We start from the raw sequence: 23,127 nt of genomic DNA on the forward strand, positions 1-23,127 counted from the left end.
ACATATGTTTCTCATGAATCTACACTACTACTGAAAATCCAATTCTGATTTTCTTTCTTCTCACCCTGTAGGAAAGTTTGAAGACACTTCATTTTGGCATTTTTTTAATATTGCCAAGGAATGGAAAGCTAGGTTTTTAATGTTGGCTTCAGTAGTAACTCACTATATGGCCTTGAGTAAAGCACTTCACCTCTTTGCTTAGTTTCACCAAATGTAAATTATTTTATCACTTGCCCAGTTTAGGCATTCAATGGGAATTAGGAAGACTCATCTGTTTTTTTGGACTTGCAAATACACGACCATATTAAACATGTCTCATTATTAATGCCTGTGTCTTGTACTAAATCTGTAAGGTGATTTAAATAAGTTTACAACATGGAGTTCAAGCTATACTTCTTGATTAACTTTTGTCCTTCAAGATCCATCTTTTTCAGTATTATGAAGATTAAGCTGTATTTTCCCCTTAACCGAACAGCTATGCTTTGGATATCATTTTCTCCCCGATAATTCACATCTTCAAATTGATTTTTACAATTGGCTCTCTGGGAATTCTAACAACCAGGTTTTAGACTTTCTTGGTCCTGAAAAATGTGTTATGGAACTCTAGCATAATTATAAATTTGGAGACCTGGGCATAGGCCTCATTTTGATTTGAGGGATTAATAGCAGGTTGTCTCTCCAGTACTCCTCAGAGGATTCCAAAGGGAATTCTCCTTTATCAAAATGGCAAGAATTTCCTGATGTGCTGTCAGGACAGACATTACAAACTGCCTAAAGATGGTCCTTCCACATTTCCTCTGAGTTCTTCTACCTACCTTCTAATTTCCTGAAGGACATTTGTCTTTTCTGAAAATAGATTAGCTTCAGTTTTACTGGAATCAATTAAACATGGTATCTGGCCAGAAGAGCTTGTGGCTTCTGTCCCACTGAAAAGCAAGTCAGGTAAGTGTCATCTGAAAAGGGGTATTTTGACAAGGTGACACGCCCTCTGATTCAAGATGTGAAAGTAGGTTGCATTTTGAAAGTAGACAATCTTTATGACTTTGTTCAAAGGAGAGTCCTGATACAGATACATTTGGTGTGGCAAAAAATAACTACAAATCCGATAGTAAATATTTCATTTAAAAGCTGTCCATTACCTAAGGGAAAAGGAAGAAAAAGGAACAGAGTATGAATGTAAAAGACGCCAGGAGAAGTTAGGCTAAACTCTGTGCCTTTTCACATTGCCCTGATGGTACAAAGGAACTAGTTTGAGTAGCTGACTTGGCAATTCAAGCAACATTAACTAAGTTCTTCATTGAGACTAAAGCAAAAAAAAAACCAAACCCACAAACCCCCACCCCCAAAACCCCAACCAAAACTATAACAGCAGTTTAAAATCAACTTAATCTCTTGCACTGCACACTGTCAAGATGTGTTAATAATAAAAAATGTGCAGTATCATCATTGCATGGTATCATTCCAAAGAAAGCTATAGTTGATTAGGGGCTTCTAATAAAACAAAATCCATCCCTGCTTAATTTCTTTAAAATGTATACTAACCCCAAATTTCTCCAAATTAAAAGGCTTCTTATGAGGAGAAACAAAACTATAATCAGCAGTTATCAACTGGAGAGAAGTTATAACAGAAACTAAGAATCTTAATGTAGGCTTAAAAACAAAAGAAGGAATTATTTAAATAAACTAGCAAATAATTTATGTCAAATACATCTGACACTAGGTAAAGAAGTAAAAATTCCCAGTCCTGTTGTAGAAAAGCAAAAGGTGTCAACAATTACTTTTGTGTATATTTGGAAATAAGTAAAAGAATATATTAATACTTTAGTAACAAGGTACTATATTAGTGGTTGTACAGGATAATTAACAGTGATCACGATAGATTACTTACTTAATTTGCACCTGAACAAATGCACCAAAGGATGCTTATAATGACTGAGGATTGGTATAAACAATTACTTTTTTTAGAATTTTAAAATTAAATTTTGATTATGGGAGAAATGTCAGAGCGCTAGACGAAAGTTACTGTGTTAAATGAAAAGGAAAACAAATAAGTGATGGATTAAAAAACAGGAAACAAAACAGCAATGGCTCCAATTTGCAAGCATTTATTCACCCTGAGGTCTGCTGCAGGACAGTACAGAATTGTATTTCTCTGTGGCCTAATGTCACCGTATTTTGCACTATTGAAAGAAACCAGAGAAAAATGGAGAATTGGTCCAATGGATAAACTGGACAAAAAAAATTCTGAATGTTCTGACTTTGGTGCAAATAATTTCTCAAGCTTAAAGCATAAATAACAATGTTTGCATTAACATACAGTCTACAGCATATGTTTGCAAAACTAAATAACCGTCTGTGTTTACATGAGATATATGATGTTCAGTTTGATTTGCATATCAGACATCAGGCTGTAAATCTCTGATGATATTTACAGTTGGATAATTGAAATTAATCCTGTCAAAATGATTTTGACAGTCCTGAATTTATGGTCTGAGAAAACAATTCTGGAACTGTTTGCCGAGCTATTAACATGGCTGGCTATATATTTTCAATCTGAGCTATGCTGCTGAATAAAAACCTGTTCACAGATTATAAGCCTCTTCCTTTCTTCCCCCACTTTGTGTTCAAGTTGCTTCCTATAATAATTAAGAAGATGGGATAACCTTGAAGACAGCAGATATGCCTGTGCTCTGCTGGTTTTGTTTGGGTTTTGTTTTGTTTTGTTTTTTTTCTAACCATGGCAGGTACATTAGTTGTCTTTCTTCCCTGCCCACCCCACCCCCCCTCACCGATGTTATGCCATATTCTTTTTAATTTCTTTTAAAAGCAGCCAATTTTCCCAGCAGAAAGCATAAAGAAATTCCAACACCAGAACTCATAGACTCCCTCCAATCTTTCAGTAACTTGGATCATGGTTGCATCTCAGCATGTGTCTGTGTCTTCAGGGAAGCAGAAGGGTGCTTGGATTTTTGTTTGTTTATTTTCTGTTTTGTTTTTTAAATTCAGATCGTATCTTTAAATAGAAGGCACATGAGTTGTCAAGGAGAAGAACATTGTTAACTACAAAGCTACCTCACATTATCCTCCTGGTAGGAATGCCATTTGTGCCTAGATATGACAGCAACTTCCAACATGCACAAAAGAAAAATGCTTGTGAATAATATCCATCGAAAAAAAAATATTCAGCAGTAGTTTCACCTTCTAATAAAAAAAATTTCAAACAATTAGCAGGCTGAATTTTCTTATCATTGGCAAAGAATTACATAATTTATTAAAACTGATGGCAACCTTTTCCTATTTAAGAGACATTGCACCTCGTATTCTTTGGACTCCAATAATGGACTTGATAATTGTGGAAGTTGCACCTTGGGTTGTGGTGCTAAAAAGACAGCAAACAGCCTCCCCACTTTCTTGATACGAAGTTTCCAACCACAGAGAACTCTGTTGTAGGTATTTCAAAAGCTAGTTTTATCTGTAAAAAAGTACGTTTCTAATACATAAAAGCAGCTTTTTGAAGTCTGGAAATACAAAGATGACTGCCACCCATTACAGAAACGTATGTATTTATATTTGTAGCATTTATTTACAACCTATCTCTTTTAGAAAGGTGGCAGTGATAGCTTGGATATTCCTCTTGCTTTCTTTTTCCCTCCTACAATACGCTGCTTTCCAGGACCATTCAATTTGAAAGCAGGCATCCATCCAAATATGTAATATTAAGGAAGACAGACAGGTCTCATTTATAAAATGTTAATTCCTTATTTGTGGAAGGAATAAATCACTAGTTTAAGCAGAATAACTGTGATCACTGATTATTATTCTACCACAAGTATGTTATCTTGTGCTCTGTCCCCTGTTCAGAGCTTGTGTCAACTGGCAAGACAGTTGGAGAAGAAGAAGTCTAAAGATGACAACCAGATAAGCACATATTCTGTGAGGATGGCAGGAAAAAAAAAAAACTTTCTAAGCATTGAAACCCCTTGTGGAAAGCCTGCTCCACCTTCCCATTTTGTTGCACACACCCAGACTATAAAGGAGTCCGAAGGCGGTTACATATTTATGTGGTACCTAGCACAGCTACCTTCATTCATATCAGAGAACTCCGGGCACATAACAAATTTACAGGTGACACTCTGGGAAACATCTAGGACTCATGTTGCCAAACTCAGCCAATTAGCTTGGCAATTAGTACTGCCAAGCCAAAATATACTGCAAGTTCTTTTGTATAGCATTACTGTATTTAAGCATCAGCAAATTAACAATCCATACTGGAAACTACCAGCTTGATTAATCTGTCAATAGCTTTCCCTCATTTCCACATATTGCCATATATTCTGCATGGGTTAATTTTTCACTTGAATTACTCAACACGGGCATAAGGATCAATTGCAGCTGAATGCTCTGCAGAGTTAGGTCTTCAAGTGGGATGTCTTAAGCTTGAAACAGCCATGTCTTGTTGTCATCAAATCCCTTTTTACAGAAGCTCTTCAAGAGCATCTAATTTTTCCACGGTACTCATTTTATACTAAGTGCATACACAACATACACTTCTACAGCACATCTTACAAATTCATTTAAACAGACTAGCTAAACAGAACTCAATTGTCTTTTGGACTTAGGTAATGTAACGTAAACGAACACATGGGCTTTTATTGTGAACAGACTGGAAGTCCACCAGTGAGGTCTCCAAGTGAGGCTTTTTTATTTCATACTCTGAATACTCCTATTTTAAGCATACTATGCCACATTTTTATGCCACCTCCTGCTTCCTTTAGCCACTGAGATTTTTGCATGACTTAAGGTTTCAATAATTATATGCTGATAACTAGCCTTTCACATCATGGCTGTGCTCCTTACTCTCTTATTTTCAAATGCAAAATGCACATCAGATACACTGAAGGTAGAAATGCGAGTGGGAAATGAGTGTGAGTGGGAGGCATGCGTTGGTGATGAAGATTTGCTTTGATTCCTCTGACTACAAAAGCTTCCTCGGTAGAGAAGATATTTTAAAGTGTCTAAACAAAACCTTTGTCTATGCAAATTCAAAACCATTCTGACATAAAATTAAAGCTATTCTTAGTATTATTTCTTAAAGGTCATGAATATGCCATAAAGGATGATCAAAGTATTAAAATCCTACAAGTTAAGAAAAGATGCAACAATACAATAGATTTCCGGTGTTTTCATTTCTAAGCAAAGCACTGACCATTAATTCTTATTACTGATAGTAATAGTGGAAGCATCATCTGTTATCAGAACTGGCTGACAATTTCTGTTATAAAGCCCACTTCTCAGTTATCTTGAACTTTGCCAAACTTTAACTGCTTTGCCTATGATTTTATAAAAATTGAATATTTGTTTCAAGCTTTAGTTTTAAGTAGCTGCTCTCAGCTTAGCCAAAATAATTTGGAATAATTCATGAAAGGATGTGTTGCTTATCCCATTTTGAAAACAATGTTTTTATTATTATTTAATGTTTCCTCAATTCACGATTTGAAAGCAAGACTGAAAATCTGATACTGACAGAGTTTTAATTAGCTCTTAAAAAAATCTGGCTGAATTACAACATTTTGAAAAATCTCAACTCATACATACTTATCAGAGAAGTACTTCACTTTTACAACAAACCCCTCAACACTCCTGCTTCACCAAGCACACTCCTAAAATAAAAGACTACATTGAGAGCAATGGGGGGTGGAACTTTCAAACATTGGGATACACATTTAGCAAAAGCCACCTGGTTAGTCAACACCAGAGGATCTGCCGATCGGGGTGGCCCTGCCCAGTCAGAATTTTTACATACTGTAGAAGGGGATAAAGTCCCTGTAGTGCACATAAAAAATATGTTAGGGAAGACAGTCTGGGTTACTCCTGCCTCAGGCAAAGGTAAACCCATTCGTGGGATTGCTTTTGCTCAAGGGCCTGGGTGCACTTGGTGGGTGATGCGAAAAGATGGGGAAGTCCGATGTGTGCCTCAAGGGGATTTAATTTTAGGTGAGAACAGCCAGAATTAAACTGTATATTAGTTGCTATATAACCCTGTTACTGTATATTATCCTTACTATAATTATGTGCTATATCCATAGTACTATAGTAAGAATCACTTAGATCAAGCAAGAAAAGAACTGTGATAAAACTGAGCAAAGCGCAGTAGTGATGGAACCAGAACTGACTCCAGCATGCAACAATCCAATGATACACACCATCCTCCTGCTGCGCCAGATGTCACCTGCTTGTCACACTGCACTGAAGCCCAATTCTGCTCTACCGACTGAGAGGTCTCTAGGTCTCAAGAGCAGGGCTTGGTGCAGTTGCAGCAGACTGGGAGTGATCTAGGCAAAAGGAATGAAAGAAGAAAGTCTCCCTTGCTTTTTCAGTGAAGCTTCTTTCCCTGCAGTGGCCAACAAGCTTGAAAGAGTATTTCACCTCATTCAAATGCAAAGGAAGAAAAAGATGAGAGGAAATTGAAAAATCCATTAGGACTGAATAATAAAGAACCAGGAAAAACACCTATAAGACTGGAGACTTGTCTGTGGACTGATAACATTCAGCTGTTAAAAATCAGACCTAGTACAGTACAGTGGTGTCAGTAACACTACTCCTAAGTCTTTCAGGAGTCTAGAAGGAACAGTTTGGAAAAAAAAAAAAAAAAATCCATTCCATTCCTTTAAGGTGTAAATTAATCAAAATATGTCACCTCAAATATAACTGAAGAAAGTTGAGGAACTAATAATTAATTGGTAAGCAGGAATATACTAATATTCTAGAAGAACCTTCATAAAAATGCGTTTGCCTGGATAATAAAGAAAATGAAGAGGTATACATTGATTTATTAATCAGGAGTCACCTTGCCAAAACATATATAATGAATAAAATAAATTTCTACTTGTCCAACCTTAAATTAAAGCGTGTTGCATACTCATGAGCTAGAAATACTATATAGAAAACTTACTTAAATTTTTGTTCAGTTACTTATTTAAATTACATATTGAAGTTCCACAAAGCTCTGACCTTAAAAAAAAAAACCACCACCACAAAATAACAGATGCCAAATAAAAGCAAATACTTTTTTTTTTTTGGCACTATATTAAATTAAGTCCTTCCCAGCTCCCTATTTAGTAAAGCCTTTATCTAGTAAATCACATCAAAGCCTGTTTTTTTCACCAATCCCTTTAATTTATCTATGTTCTTAAAGTGAAGTCTGCAAATTGATGCCAGACATCTCTCTCTCACTGGGCTAAAACATAAACCAGTGGTTATTAAGTAAAGCTATCAATCAGCTAATAAAGAATCTCCAGTAACTACATACCTGTTAACATCCCATATTTTACTTGTGTTGTCCATGGAGGCAGAAGCCACAAAATCACCACATGAATGCCATGAGCAGTCCCATACAGTGTGGGCATGTCCTTCTAAAGTCAGAATGCATCCACGTTTTAAACAGTCCCATATCCGCACTGTGGTATCCCCACTTGAAGTGACCAGCTGGCTGCCACTGTTACGAGGAATAAAAATAAAGAGTAGTTTTTAGCAAGGATATAGGTGAAGATTTTTCAAAGTACACAGCAAAATAATTTAACTATGCTTAGAAAGACAGGTTAAGTAGCAATTGTTGATTTTACATTAAAATACATATGAACAAAAAATTATGTTTGAAAACATTCATATTTTTACTTTACACAGTTTTCTGACACATCATAGATCAAGCGGTCATGTATTAAAAATGCTACCAAAAGCAAAGAGACGGAGATATGAAGTAGCTATCTTCCGTGGGAAAGTAAATATGGGTTCCAAAAATTACATTCTTACTTTTTGTAGTCTATTTATGAGTTTACCAGTAAAATAACTTAAGCCCAGAGAACTGCTTTCAAAATAGAATAAAATAGCTTCAGGGAAGAAGCTATTTTCTTATTTCCCAAATCCATACCATTTTCTACATATAAATTATTATTTAAGCATCACAATTTTGTCTCTTCTGACTCAGTATAAACACTTTAACACATTCACTATCTTTGGGGGTCATTGATACGTTATAGAAATGAAAAATAGAGTTCAATCCAGATTTTTTTTGCCAAGTCTTCAGAAATAAACTAGTATAGTTCTATTTCATTTAAGCACAGACATACAGCTTCAGACTAAATGTCCATCTGGTTCAGTACCATGTTGTACAACAACTAGTAGGGGATTGTTAATAAAAAGAAAATAAGAAGAAGTAGGTAGAGTAATTCTCCTATTAAACTCTCCGAGACTTAGCCTGTGGCTCAGGATTTCTTTGAGACAGAAGCTTTGTGCTTAACAAGCATCCATGGAGGTTTTTTTCCATGACTAATTAATTTTTTAATATATGCAAAGCTTTGGCACCCACAATCTCTTTTGTCAATGAACTCCAAAATTCAATTATGCATCGTGTGAAAAACTATTTTGGGGTCTTAAATACCTTACTTGATTTCATTTGATGCTTCTCATTCTAATACTGTGGTTAAAACTAAACACCGACTACACATTTACCATCTCTAAACCAATTGTGATATTATAGGGCCGTATCACATTTTACCCACAAAGCTGAAGACTCCTACTCTATTGACTCATTCCTCATTCCATCCCTTTGATCACATTTACCATCTTTCTCAGCACCTTTTGAGCTGAAACTGAAGAAACAGGTACCCAAGGAAGGTATACAATGGCACAGTAGTGTTTTCTGGTTTATTCTGTATTCCTTTAATTTGATTTGCATTTTTGGCATTACTACACAGAAACTTTCAGAGAACTGACCACAATGGCTCCAAGATTTCTTTCCTGAGTACTAATAACTAGTTTAGACCCATTCTTATCTATGTACGATTAGGACTATTTTTTCTTATGTGCATTACTTTGCATTCATCTGCATTGACTCTCATCTGCCACTTCACCATCAAGTCAACCGTTGCAACTGAAATTCTTTTCCTGACATTCTTCACATGCAACCTTCATTTTTACTGCCCTGGCTAATTAGCAAACTCATCCACCTCATTCTCTTCCCCAATTTCCAAGATCATCTTAATAACTGGGGTCCCAGCACAGATCCCTGTGGGACTCAATAATTTCTCCATTCTGAAAGTGACATTTTATTCCTATCCTTTCACCAGTTTTTAAACTCACAAGATAAATTTCTGCTTTATTCAGGACAGTTTTGCTTCTTTGAGAGTTTTTGTCAAATGACCTTAAGAAGAATTTACTGAAAATCCAAGTATACTGAATTTACGAATCTCCCTTGATCAAATGCTCAGCAAGCCCTTCAGAGAACTCTAACAGATTTCTGACACTTAATTTCCAAAGCCATGCTGACCCCTCCCAATGCTTCATTATAACAAATGTATCCATGTATCCTGTAATTTTGCTTCTTAATATCATTTCTATGAGTCTTCCCAGTATAAAAGTTAGATTAACTGATCTACAGCCCCTTCATCCCAAACTCTTCTAAAATATTGGAAAAAAGTTAATGCAGCCTTCCCAAATTATACCAGGAATAATGGAGGTTTTCTATTGTGTTTACGAAAAAACCCAGGAAAAACATTTGGGGATAATACACAAAAATACAGGCCAAAAAATATTTTAACCTTGGGTTTTCAGACCACTTTCTGCTGTTATCTCACCAACATCAAAAAGATCATCTTGCCTTTAGGAACCAATGAACTCTGCTTTTATTTGAATAATGAAAAATGTGCTATCACAGGCAGTAGAAATCCTTCTTCCAAATCTCTGGTTGTAAAACTGTGGGAACTGAAAACAGCTCAAGGGTTGATCCTAAGCACTACTGTAAAACGTCATCCTAAGAATATACTCAGAGATATTTACTTCACTGTTGCAGTGTAAAAAACGGAAGAAGAAAAAAAAACGTCTGAGAGGGGTGGTGTCAAACTTTTTTTTATATTCTTCCTTTCCTCCTTTTCCAATAGATGTCCACCAGATTGTTCTATAAAAGTACCTACTAAGACAGCTTGAAATATGTGCATCATTTACCTGATAGATCTTAAGGGGGAACTTGCCATTATGAAATATCACCTACCTAAACTTTTGACTATTTTTAACACTTACAGTTTAGATTGCTATTTTTTGTGAAAATATCATTATAATCCTCATTAAGGCAGTTACACCCCCATGCCTAAGACAAAGTTTTGAGAGATTAATCTCTCAAAAATTTTAACATTGCACAGGAATAATTCTGAAGCTTTTTTCACACATACCAAAGCATAAAGGATTGAAGCCTGAGTAAGGGCTTGGAGGAGACCCTAATTTTGTCAAGCTGCTGGGAATAAATGTCCTTTTATTAATGAAACACTTGTACTTTTAATAAATCAAGCTAAATCTCACTTCTGGAGACAGATGAAATTAGTGAAATGACAAATTATTGTACCCCTTATACATTTATGAAATAAGAGCTATTTTAAAACAAATTCAGAAGCAGGTATAAAGTGGGACTGATGAAATCTATAATTGATTCAGAGGGTAGTATGCACTGGCACTGCCGTGAATCACAAAAAGAGATTTATTGCTTATGCATTTTTTAATATATAATCCCCAAATGCTACATGAAGAACTGGTTCCTTGGGCTGAATTTTAAGAATACACCATCCAGGCAGTGATGAAAATCTTTCAGAAAACAGATATGAGCAGGAAGGTAGTTCAAATGGATTCAATTTGGCAACCTGTGGCAGGGGAAAGAGTTACAAATGAGGTTTAGCACTCCTTACAGATGAAAGGAGAAAAAAGTGGAGACTGAAAACAAAAGCGTAGCTTGTGCAGGAAAAAGTTTTGAGGGACAGGCTGACAGTGGAAGTAAGGGAAAAATTACTCAGGAACAGAGGGACCCAATGCCCTGGTCCCCTGCAACACAAGCTCCCTAATATTTCCTGGGCGTAAAAAAAGCATCACTTCATTAAAGAAAGGGGAGTTGCATCAGTTGAGGATCTGTAATTACACATGTACGAACTTAATGTCAGCATTTCTGGGAAGCACAAACTGCTGCTTATAGGAATGATGGCTGTCAGAGCTGTTTCAGCACTGGGCCTGCACTTTGTGGTCATGAAATCTTCGCCACACACTAGTATTCAAACCAGACACACATATAATGAAAAAAAAAAACATGCTATGTCAAGCCAAGTCAGGCATCTAAATCAAAATGCTGCTCTTAGAAAAAAAGTCCTATCTACTTAATAGCTGATCAATAATGACATACTTTTCTGATTTGCAGCATTTTTTGGTCCTGGGAAATAAAAGAAACACCCCAAATTCTGAGGTAATGTTTTGTTACCCATAGCTGCAACATTTTTTTTACTGCATTATTGTTCTATATGTATGATATAAGATTATCTGGGGAGAAAAAATGTATCAGGAAAAGTAGATGTTTTAAATGATTTAGGCTGTCAGTTTAACAGTCTGTGATACCCACACAGTCCTCTACCATATGACTGATTTTCAAACAAAATGCATACTGATTTTTATACTAAAAACATATGGAAATATGACAGTAGATGCTCAGCCTTAATTATCAGCAGCTATATATATAATCTCCATTTGAATTTAAGATTGATCACTAACAGAGAAAGCTCCAAGTAATCCTGTGAAGTGTGTATATCTTTAATTCAGAGGATAATAAAACACTAATTCTCTTTTACCAAACAAATCAAAGAACCAGACAATATATTAAGAGACAAGAGCAATGTAAATCCTACCTTTTTCTGTCACTTGAAACACATTCACATATATGCAAATAACTTTGTCAGCTTTTAGAAATTTGGTGCTAGTAATTTTTTTTAAAGAAAGTAGCACCACATTTGTGTACGGTGCTCTATGGACCTGATCAGTTGGGTTTGTATGGACTTGCTTGGTCTGTTTTGGGGGCTTTCTATTCAGACTTTCTAGCAGACTAAAGCACTATAAAGGATGAAATACTTCTGGATAGTTTAGAACAAAGTATTTATGTAGAAAAAACTTTCAAAAGTTCTAGGCAATGGAGAGTCTATGACACCTGTAACCCCTCCATTTTCTCTATGGATACACCTTTTTTCTTAATACTAAACACACATACAGTTTTACCTTTTAACTGATTTCAGGTATTCCTAATTGATGCTATAAACCTGCCCTTCCAGAAACAATTAGCGTGGAAAAAAGCCTTGGGAAATGTTAATTCCGTGTTCCACAAAAGCACATGGAGCATTAACTTCTCAAGCCTTAACAAATCTTTCCTCCCTCATATTCTAAACACACACATTTCCTTTCATTATACATTCCTCCTTCTTCCAGCTTCACTGTTCTCACTACAAGATCCCTCTCCATTTATAGTTACTGAGTTGTAGACATATCAATAATTAAAGGTCATATTCAGCAACAACATGAGCCTTGGCACAGAGTTATTCTACAACATTTCGGGTGACTGATTACCTTTCTGGAATACCAGTCAAATGAAGGCAATAGCTACACTGATAGCATTGCCCTGTAAATATATCAAACGTAATATCAACAGTCAAAGCAGCTTCAAATATTGCACCTCATTCAAATATTTCTGGATGATGGACTTAGATCTGAACCTCAAGCTGCTCCAGGTGTATTACTCAGGTTACATCTGAAGATGCTGTGGAACGCAGAGCTAGCAAGCTATTCTGCTTCACAACATCAGCTGCCAAGTAGGAGCACAGATCCCATCCTTCAAAATTTACAAGGATTGTCATTTGGCATCAGCCAAAAAAAAATGATAAAGCCATTTGTATCATTAGATCTGGCTGCCTAGGACATCTCTGTTTCAACCTCTCGTATCATGGACTGGAGCAATACCTCTCCATAACCACTAAGCATTCTTGGTCAGCTTTATTCTGAGTACTGGTGGAGAGAGAGAACATCTTGCTCTTCAGTTTATTTCGTAAATAATAGTAAGGTAGACTTCTCTGTCCAACATATCTCATCTTAAGAGTTAACTGCAGGAATATTACTTTTAGCAGTTGCCAGGGACAGTACTGTGAACCAGACAACAATTTGTTACTCTGTTCTACATGCCATTACGTGAATGTAGCAACATCTGTGCTGCTAGCATTTGCATGTATTATTTATGTAGTGCTGTGGTCATGCCCAGTGTTCTGCAGACAAACTAAGATACAGCTCCCTTCCTGAGACAATTGCAGTCTAAATCAAAAGGTGGTGAGCAGAGCCTTACATACAGTGCTGTCAAACAATGGTTCTCAAAGCAACACACTAAACCAAACACAACTTGTGAATTTTTGTGTCCTAAAAGAGCTGCAGCAACAGGTAGCATCTGACTGGAACTCAACTGTACAACATAAGCACCAGCAACTCAACAACACATTTTAAACATACAGGCTAAAACATTACAGGATTAACAGTCTTTTACCATGGCAATTAAAAAACACTTTAAAATCAATATTCCAATTGCTTAATTGGAAAAATGATGTCTCTTTTATTTAACTCTATTCATGCAATTATTCTAAAGCAAAATTCTAAAAGCTACTCTACTATTTGCAATATCAGCACAGGTAGACCCTAAGCACAGCAAAGCCCAAGCGAAGAACTGCAAATACTGTTAGAGATTACTTTAATTTTGCTGGCATTTTATGCTAGGCCATAAGAGGAAAGAAAAAGAAAGGAAATGTCTAGAAAAACTGAGTTATTCCATGAAAAACAGAACTAATGAAGCCTGAATGCCTATGGAAGTATCTTTTGTCTCTTCACCCCATCACCTTAGCTGTTGATTAAATAAACATATCAGGAATTGATTGATCCTTTAGACTTCTGCCTTCCAAGTTTTGCCAGCATCAGCCTGCAGGTTAAAAGTTACCAGAGAGCATGGGAGAGGGAGTAAGGAACATGCGCAGAAGAAGCGGGGGTGGACATACATCCTTGTAAGCTTCATTTTCCTTGGAAACAAGGTTAAAAACAGTGATCCAGACAGTTACTCTTAGGAAAGTATATACCTACCAATGGGGTCCCACCTTTGGTTATGAGACCTGTATTTAAACACTCTCTTTTCCATTTGACACTAAAAACAATGTAAGGTATGGAAATACCAAACATCAGTTCAGCTGTGCAGTCATCCTAACTCTTCTTTATTGTCCTACTTTGCTGTGGTGTGTTTCTGTCATAGCCCCTCATTTTCTTCTCACCAGAGAAGGTGAAAATTGGGCTGAATTTAAAAAAGGTTGGGGTCAACATATTATTTAAAAAGTTCCCATAAAAAACACTGAAAAGACAACCGTTGGGGTTTTTTCCACACCAGGCAGGAGATTTGCACAGTTCCTTGATAAAGGATGATGTGGATCCAACTCCTTGGGGGTACAAAGGAAGGTGGGACAAAGTTCTGGAAGAGGAATACATCAAGGATTACACGGAAGCTGCATCTGGCTCAAGAACCCTTGAAACAAGAATTAAAGTCCAGGAGGGTACTACGACAAAACCTCACAAATGCCTTTCCTATTATCCATTCCTAGGCATCCCCTGGTACTCGCTGCTGGGGACAAGATGATGGTCCAGAAGAATTTGGCATGTGCAGCCATCCTGATGTTCTCAGTCTGTATTTGAACAAAACACTCAGTAGCAAAGATTTTGGTTTTAGTTGATTTTGAACCTTGAAACAGGCTTGAGATATAGTTCAGTTTTTGTTACTGGAACTCTGAGTCACATTAATTATTTACAGTGACATTTCTTATTAAAACCCCTAGGGTTTTTTGATATCTGTGGTTCATTTTGGGTGTTGCTTTCACGGACTATGTGTCTAAGACATGTCTTATGTAGTAATTGTAATATGTTTCATCCTTCAGAATAATCTCAAGCCCAATTGTACTCCTGCTTTATTAATAGACATAAAATGTCATTTATACAGAAGGTGAATGCCAGAATACTCAGCAGTAGAAATACGAAAATACCTTTTATTTTCCTCATTTATCATCAAAGCTGAGGACAAAAAAAAAAGAATTAAATTTCAAAAATGCAAAATTAATCATAAACTGACGTTCTATAAACCAATGAATATGTTTCAAAGCCAGGAAGCACGGCAGTAACCAGCAGATGGTGGACGGTACATAGATACCTGGCTTTTTGTCTGAAGAAAAATGCAACCATCCTGCAAAAACCTGTGACACAAGGCTATTGGCTGGAAATCTTCAGAAAACTGTCAATGCATAGTATGCCAAGTGCAAAACTCAAGGTAATTTTTCATTCTACATTACCTAATTGCTAGATCTTTTTATCATATTTCATGCTTATATATTGACCCAAGACAGGATAACTGTTTCCCCCTGCCATTCTACCTGGCTGACATCTGGGTGTGACATCAAGGGGAAAAAAATAGAGTCTTTTGGCATAGCACCACTTGTCGCTGCTTCTAGATAAGACAGACACTGGGCATCATAAAAGCAGTAATCTTTTGTTTTAATGAAGTTCACTTTCTTCATTAAAACTTCCTTGAGGCTATATTACACTTCAAAAGTGACAGCTTCACATCCATGATAATTTAAATATAACATGCTCCTACTAGCAAAGAGTGTCCCAGTATTGTATATATGAAGTTTCAGACAACAAGTTTCAACCTAACAAGTCCTCCATATTTTGAAGCATTTTCCCTTTCTGAACTGAGTACTCATGACAGAAGCTGGCATATCTAACCATACACACAGAGAGAAATCCTGTTTCGCCTGGCGCCTTTCCCACCTCTCTTACCAGCTTGCCTCTGTCCCAGTGCACAATTAGTCCTTTATTTCAAGGTTTTGGCCTGCTCTAAACACAGTCTATAGTTCTGCATTCAGTATCATCATGATGATTTTTTTATGTCCACAAGGTAGCAGACTGCTCTAGTTCAGGTTAGAATCTATACAGACCAGTCAGGCCTGCTACATTCAAAACCATTAGCTTACTAAGATTAGCTTGGTATCTCCACAAAAATATTGAGAGTGTTACCACTCACCGCAGGCTAGTCTTTTTAACCTGCAAAAAATGTGTTAGCTGTCTTTCAATGTCATGTAATTAAAAGTGGTTAAATGAGATTTTAAAATGATTTAGGCACCTGGTAGAAGGCAGTTTTTAGTACATGTAAAATTGCCTTTTAGGAGGCTTTGGAAGCATACCAGATAAGGAATAAAAATGAAAAGACAAAACTTAAACTAGTTACAATACTTGGAGATTAGATGTAGCAAAATACATGTCAGCAGGACAGCAGGTGCTAGACAACGCAGGGCTCTATGAAAGATTTAAAGACCAATGAATAATTACCTTTTCAACAACAACGAAAAAATTTCTTGTTAATAAAAAAAAAGATGTACCTTCTAAAAGCTTTCTGCCAGCTCATGTCCAGCATCCCACACCAAAATTCTACACCTATTTACCAAGGGGTAGGAGTATTTGGGCATCCTGTTTGAAGCAAGGAGCTCATAGGAGCCTAGCCAGTAATGTTTCCAACAATTATGATGGCTGCTTATGCTGAAAGCAAACAGTGTTTCTGGCTCCAGTTGTGCCACCTTGCTCTAGGATACTGCCAAGTAAATTTTCCTCCATTAACTTCATGAGAAATAATTATTTTACATGAAATCAAAGATAATGAGTAAACATTGCCAAACTACCATATTTTCCAGAAACTGTAGCTATTCGGTACCACTCCAATACTTTCCCTCAAACAATGCCAATGTAAGTTAAAATCTACCTATACTCTATTACATTTAAAAAATAAATTAGTGTATTCAGCCCACATAAAATCATGCATAGTACCAATCAATATCCATAACATATATTAAACAGCGTGCTATTAATGTGTGATACTTAATCTCAACACCCATCCCATCCAGCTTGGGTCGTTTCTCCTCCATTGGAATGACTCCAAACCCTCAAATTTTAATGAAGGGCTGTTGAGGTAGGGAAAAATGGGGTTTGGAAGGAGTTCAGATACATGAATTCCATGTACAGAACAAATTTATGACCTATATTAACAATGATAATCCTGTGTCACAGTTCCTCTGAAATGCAAAGTTGTGGATCAGTCATTTCAAATCCATTATCATCCCCGAACGGTTGTCCAGTGATGACTAATCTCAATCAATAGCCAGTAATGAACCACAGCCATTAATCCCATTTGCATGTTTGTACAAAGCATAATTTTTAAGCTGCATGCATAGACAGTTCAGTGAGTGTATAGAGATTTCACAGCCTGTGGAAAGTCCTGCACTGGGATTTGAACATTTCCCAGGCACCTGGAAGAATATTTAACTCAGACTGTGTAATGATCTCGACAGTGAAGCCCAAGAAAACACACAAGACAGTGCACTAGCCAAGTGTTTATATTTTGGGCAACTGACGATCTTACTGAGCCATGCCCTGGGGATACAAACATAACGAAAGGCAGGGAATTAGTTAATGGAGACAGTGATTGATAACAATTTGAAGTCTGAGAGGGGAGGAGGAATGGAAATGTTGAACATAAACAGATTCCTGGGTTGGTAGCAGAGAAAGCAGCATACCAAAACTAATACAATCTTCCACCCTTTCATAGAAAGGCTTTGGATGAAAACTGAACTTTCATTCATGAAGCCATGCAGTCTAACAGCTGATTGCTCAAGAAAGGTGGAAACCCAAAAAACCCGAAAGCCTCAAACCCAACAACTCTCAAAGCTGGTCTAAAGTGTGGACGTATATATTATGGCCTTCTTTCTTTCTGTTCCCCATTCATTTTATATATACCCTACTCAAATGCAAAGAATACAATTAAAACAAGCGCAGAACATGGTTCCACATCCTTCAATGGTCAAACAAGTCCCAATGCTCATTCACAGTTAGTCAACTCCCCCTGCTACTTGTGCTACTGCAACTGTTTTGTGCCAGAAGTTATCCAAATTACTGCAACCATACAGCTTGAGGGAAAAAAATAAATACAACAAATAAATGACAGTATCTGAAGTTCGCAGGCAAGACAAATTTTCCTTACTTCAACCATTAAACCTTATCACATGCTAACAATGATTTTTGAAGTAATTCACAACTGAAAGCAGTAACATAAGGTCTAGTCCTTGAAACAAGATTCATGCCAGGAGATCCAACATCTCCACGGATTGATCCCAAAACATACTGCCAAAGGTTAGGGCATAAATTCCACATGGTTTACTAAAAAAGCATATTAAATACAAAAGAAACACATTAGACAATGCTACAAATATACAATGAAACTAAAGAGTATCCAGGACTAAACCAACCATATTTAAATCCTTGCAAGGATTAATCTTGTATAATTGAGCTAAATTATCTAATTAAAGGTAATACATCACCAACCAGTAAGTACTCATCATTCCCACATCTACTGAACTGTACTGGTTAGGTCATTTCTGGCAAGATGAAATAAATGAAGGACACTGACGCTACTGTGTGAAAGGGAAGGTCCTGACTTCAAATATGACAAACCGGTAATCAAGTTTTTCCTCCATCTAATTCAGAACACTATTTATCATCCCAGATAGATCACTGGGACTAGGATGAGGTTTCACATTGTGTTCCAGAGCCACACATTCCCCTTGTTAGCGTTACATTAGCAGAAAATTAATCCTGCAGAAAAAATGGAAATGAAGTTTCCTGGCAGTTGAGTTCTCCAAGAGGGGTCACTGTGTACCAGAACTGTCCAAGTCCAGCAACTGGAAGCAAGTGGCTGGATACAGACCGAGGAGGAAAGGCTCGGGATCCTCCCCTTCTGCAGCAGCTAGCCATAGCACTGGCACAGGCACAGCAAAAACCTGCAGCATCAGGCAACACAGGGATTTGAACCTCTGCCTAAATACTTCAAGCCAGAAACGTAACCAAATAAGTCAGTCATACTGATAAAAAAGCCCCCTGACCTCTAAAATCTTTAAAATATCAAAGCAATATTTGTATAAAACCTAAGCCTCCTACCTTGAAAGAGATATTTCAGTGCAATTCAATTTTGCAAACATTCTAAATATTTGGGGTTTATTTCCAATTCAAATGTCTTAGACATTGCCTCAATTGAATTGCCATTCTCTAGTCAACTCTAACACTAATGTTTGTTAATTTAATAGCTACACTTAAGGAAATGCACATTTTAACGATATAACAAACATGGATATCTCCTTAGCTACTCCACTAGAACCCTTGCAGCAGACTTTAGGGAAAAAACAATTGCCTTTATTGCACAGAAGAAAACAATAATGAACCAAGAATGTTAAAGGCATCAAGATTATAATTGCACTCAAAGAAACATAACACAAGAGATTCTATTAAAAGAGATGTTTTGACATGTATAACAACTCTGAATAGAATGACAGTGACATGTTGAGCAGAAACACAGGATCAGAGCAGCAAAACTGAGACCAACCCAAGCAAGGAGGCAGCTAGCTCTCTGTAATTCCAACTCCCCATCCTCAAATAGGGATGCTGCTGAAGCTAGAAGAAAACCTAAATGACTCTAAAACTGAAGGCACCACAGTGAACAACACCTTTTTCTCACAACCTAAATAAATGAATTGAAGATCCGCAAAACCAAATTGCTTCTGGTGACTCCCAGACAGCAGCTGTACCAGGACCAGCAGAAACTGAAAATCAGGGTGATGTGTAAGAAAAGAAACCCAAGAACTCCTCGAAGAGCAAACAAATTTCTGCAAAACTTTCACAGAACATATTCATGGCTTCACTGAAGCTGAAATAATAGGTTTACAAGCATACCATTTTACTGGTACTTTATAAAGAGATTTCAACTGCATATTCCTCCTCCCTTTCTCTATCAAAGCGGTTATCATATAGAAATTATTTTCCTTCTTTCAAGTAAACACCAGATCTCATTACCCACTCAGATGATCAGAAAGTTTCCTCTTAATTTCTGAGTCAAAACAATCACATCAAGATATCACTGAATTTGAATAACTGAATAAACTTTTGTCATAAAGAGAATGATTAAACTTCACACCTGTTTCATGAAACTGATAATCATAATGCCTTTTCAACCAATATGATTAGATTGGTTTAATGCTCCCAATATTAAATATGGCTGTCTTCAGATCTAAAATTCAGATAATGAGTCAATGTAGAATACAAGACAATCATTTAAGAATAATGAGATTATTTCTATGTAAGCAAAGCATTCAGTATATTTGAAAACTATTTACCTTATAGACAAGCATAAAATATAAGTAACATGTTATAAAGATAAGATAGCTAAACAATAATTTAAATAATACCATACAAAGACTAGATATCTTTTTATTCCCATTAGGAGTTCAAATGTATCCAAGGTCAAATACTTCATACTGTGGGTATGAAGAGCAAGGTCTTTTTGAAAGAGGTTTTAAAGAGATGTTTCATATCTGTGATGGGGGGGGGGCAACAAATTAATCAGTAAAAATGGCATTAGTTCATATGAAAAAAAAAAAAGAAAAGAAAAAAGATAGCAAATGAACAAGGTAAAGATTAGACAAAAGAAACCACAGAAGCCCTGTAAGAACTCCATAACAAATTCTGAGTTTGAATTAAAATGTTTGATTTGATCAAAATGGAATCCGCTGTTATCATATTAAAACTGTTTCAAAAACAAAACTAGAGTGATGACATACCAATCCTTTGGCACCCCTTCTCACTTTCTCAGGGAAAATTCTTTGAAAAATTGTGGCCAAGGATTCAATTTTATTTGAGAGAATGTTTGTGTGCGTGTGTATAAGACTGGCCAGACTCTTAACATCTAAGAAGAAAAAAACCTTGGTAATTATATATTTGCTACATAGATAGTATAGAAATATGATCCAATAAAATATATTGCATAATTAAAAATAAGTAAAATCAAGGGGTATTTCTTTGTGAGGGAAATGCAATCCTTCCCCAAACTTATAGCTGTAATAATTAAGAACTTGTTTCAGTAGAAAGTTACAAAAATAAGGGTTTCGTGTTATCAAAGTTTCCATTTTTCAAGCTGCTGACATTTCTGGCCAGTGACTGTGGGCCGAATCCTTCCCTCCAGCCCCTTGTCCCCTCCTTAGGAGTAAAGCAGCTAATGGGGCTTCACTCGGCACCAGCCAGCTGAGTGACTGCTGGAGCAGCAACTGCTCCGAGCAGAGCAAACTGGAGGGATGTGCTGCTTCTGGTGTTACATCTGGCTAAGGAGGTGGTGGGGATTGAGCATCCTCCAGCAAGCGCAGAGAGCTGGTCAGGAGTTAATGTCACTGATGTTTCTCTGGGTATTTCTCTTGGTGTTTTGTAAGTCTGAGTAATGTCCCTTTGAAGCAGGTTGCCTCCAACTCTTCTTTGCCCTCTTACATACACTTTAGCTGTCTTTCCTAGCATAGTCTTTGCTTTTGCTGAAAGATAGTCTTAACTCTGGGGAACTCAGGAAAAACATGTAATTTGGTAGCCTGCTGGGAAGCAGGAGTATGCTCATATAAACGTCCTGTGAAACAGGATTTACATTTCAGAAGACACATTCCTTTCTCCCTCCAAGACAAAGAGAAATGAAGTTTCTCACTATGTATCCATACAAAAAATCCCTAACATACAGGAGACAGAAAACACACACAGAAATGAAGAAACCAACTACACTTTTCACAATGTTTACAACTGCAACTCCTTAGCAATACACAAGAAACAAAAAAAAGAAAAAACAATCCGTGTAAGCATTCTATCATAAATTTCTAAAATGCAAGAGACCTTACTTCGTTTTAGTTACAATAATGCCTTAAAGGCTACAGCAAAGCACTTAAAACACCACAACCAGATTCCAAACACCTTTTAACCAGCTCCCACTGTGCAAGAGCTTTTTAAAAATCTGAGCCATGTGTGCTAACCAGCAGAAAATACCTAACAAGACAACCAACAGAGTGGCTGTGATATTAAATCTTTGGTCTTCAAAATAATATGTCAAGGTTCATCTTAAATATTGGAAAGGTTTCCTACTATTTGTTAGTTTCACACAAAAAACTTCAATCAGTTTTCAGTCACTGGTTTTGAAATTCAGTGTGTAAAGCCACCTGTGAAATTAACCACAGAGTGGTTTCATCAAAGGGCAGTGTTTTATTACAATGTATTTTCTTCCTCTAAGTATTTCAGATATACATTTGAATTGCTCAATAGGAGGACTGCTTCTTCTGTCAGCCAGTTTCCTCCCTTTCCTCTCTCCAACTGTCATCGGAATTTCTCTATCCTGCTGTTTGCTGAATTATTGTAATGGAGATATTATTAGTGAATCACTCGAACTTTGAGTGGTCAATATTTCCACCAACCAAGAAATAGAAGCCAAAGGTAGTTTTTCATTAAAGCATGGTCATTCTGGATGAAAAGTGAAGCCTATTCAGTAACCACACTATGGAACTACAGACTGTTTGCTTTTCAAAATCAATATAATGATAGACTCTTAAGGTTCCCAATAGAAAAGAAAGAAGTTGCATTTTGTCCTGCAAAGTATTTCTAGTTTAGAATAGCTTTCAAGGACAGTTCTGGTAACTGAAGGATACATTTAGAAGTGATGCAAAGTCCTAACAAATTTCTACAATTCAAGCAGCTACAACTCAACTTCAACATGCATGTGATAGTAACTTTTTTTTTGTCTTCCTATTGATGTGGAAAACTATTTCTTTAGAGCAGAGGTAACATCCTTGCAGAACACTAATGGTCTAATTATTAATGTTTCTAAAGTCAAATGTTCCAGACGGCCTGTGGTCTGCCAGTACAACCATCTCAATGACAGAAGATCAGGAGAACTAGGGTAAAGAAGACACCTGATAATTTGGCAACAAAGAAAATCTCCAGAAGTTTGGACATCGGCTGGGTACCCTCACCTGTGAAAGAAAATGCTCCTCAGCATGGCAGGAGTAGCAGAAAAAAAGGCAACTTCTGCACAACAAACCAGTATCTAAACGTGGAGCAAATTTACCATTATTATCACCCCATATTTTCCAAAAGTACATTGCAGAACTGATCTCTAAAGAAAAATAAAATGAGATACAAACACATTGCTTCTTCTTAAAAGAGGTACTCACCAATAATTAACACAGCCCTCTGAAACGGTATAAAACATATTATGTATATATACATTCCAAACCCTCACAGAGAATAACCAACAGTTACACGTGCCAGAAGAGATTAGTATGGGTAGAAACATTTTGGCTTGTGGGA

At 36.7% G+C, this 23,127-nt stretch overlaps 1 protein-coding gene across 1 annotated transcript in view; it reads right to left on the reverse strand.

The window, feature by feature from the left end:
* The window catches only part of SPAG16 (sperm associated antigen 16), a 218,390-nt gene that overhangs the window by 183,048 nt on the left and 12,215 nt on the right, over positions 1-23,127 (reverse strand). The window contains exon 3 of the mRNA XM_052791418.1: positions 7,310-7,495. Coding sequence (XP_052647378.1) covers positions 7,310-7,495 — 186 coding nt within the window. The remainder of the gene's footprint in view (positions 1-7,309; positions 7,496-23,127) is intronic.

Source organism: Harpia harpyja, chromosome 7, assembly GCF_026419915.1.
Source record: "Harpia harpyja isolate bHarHar1 chromosome 7, bHarHar1 primary haplotype, whole genome shotgun sequence".
NCBI lineage: Eukaryota > Metazoa > Chordata > Aves > Accipitriformes > Accipitridae > Harpia > Harpia harpyja.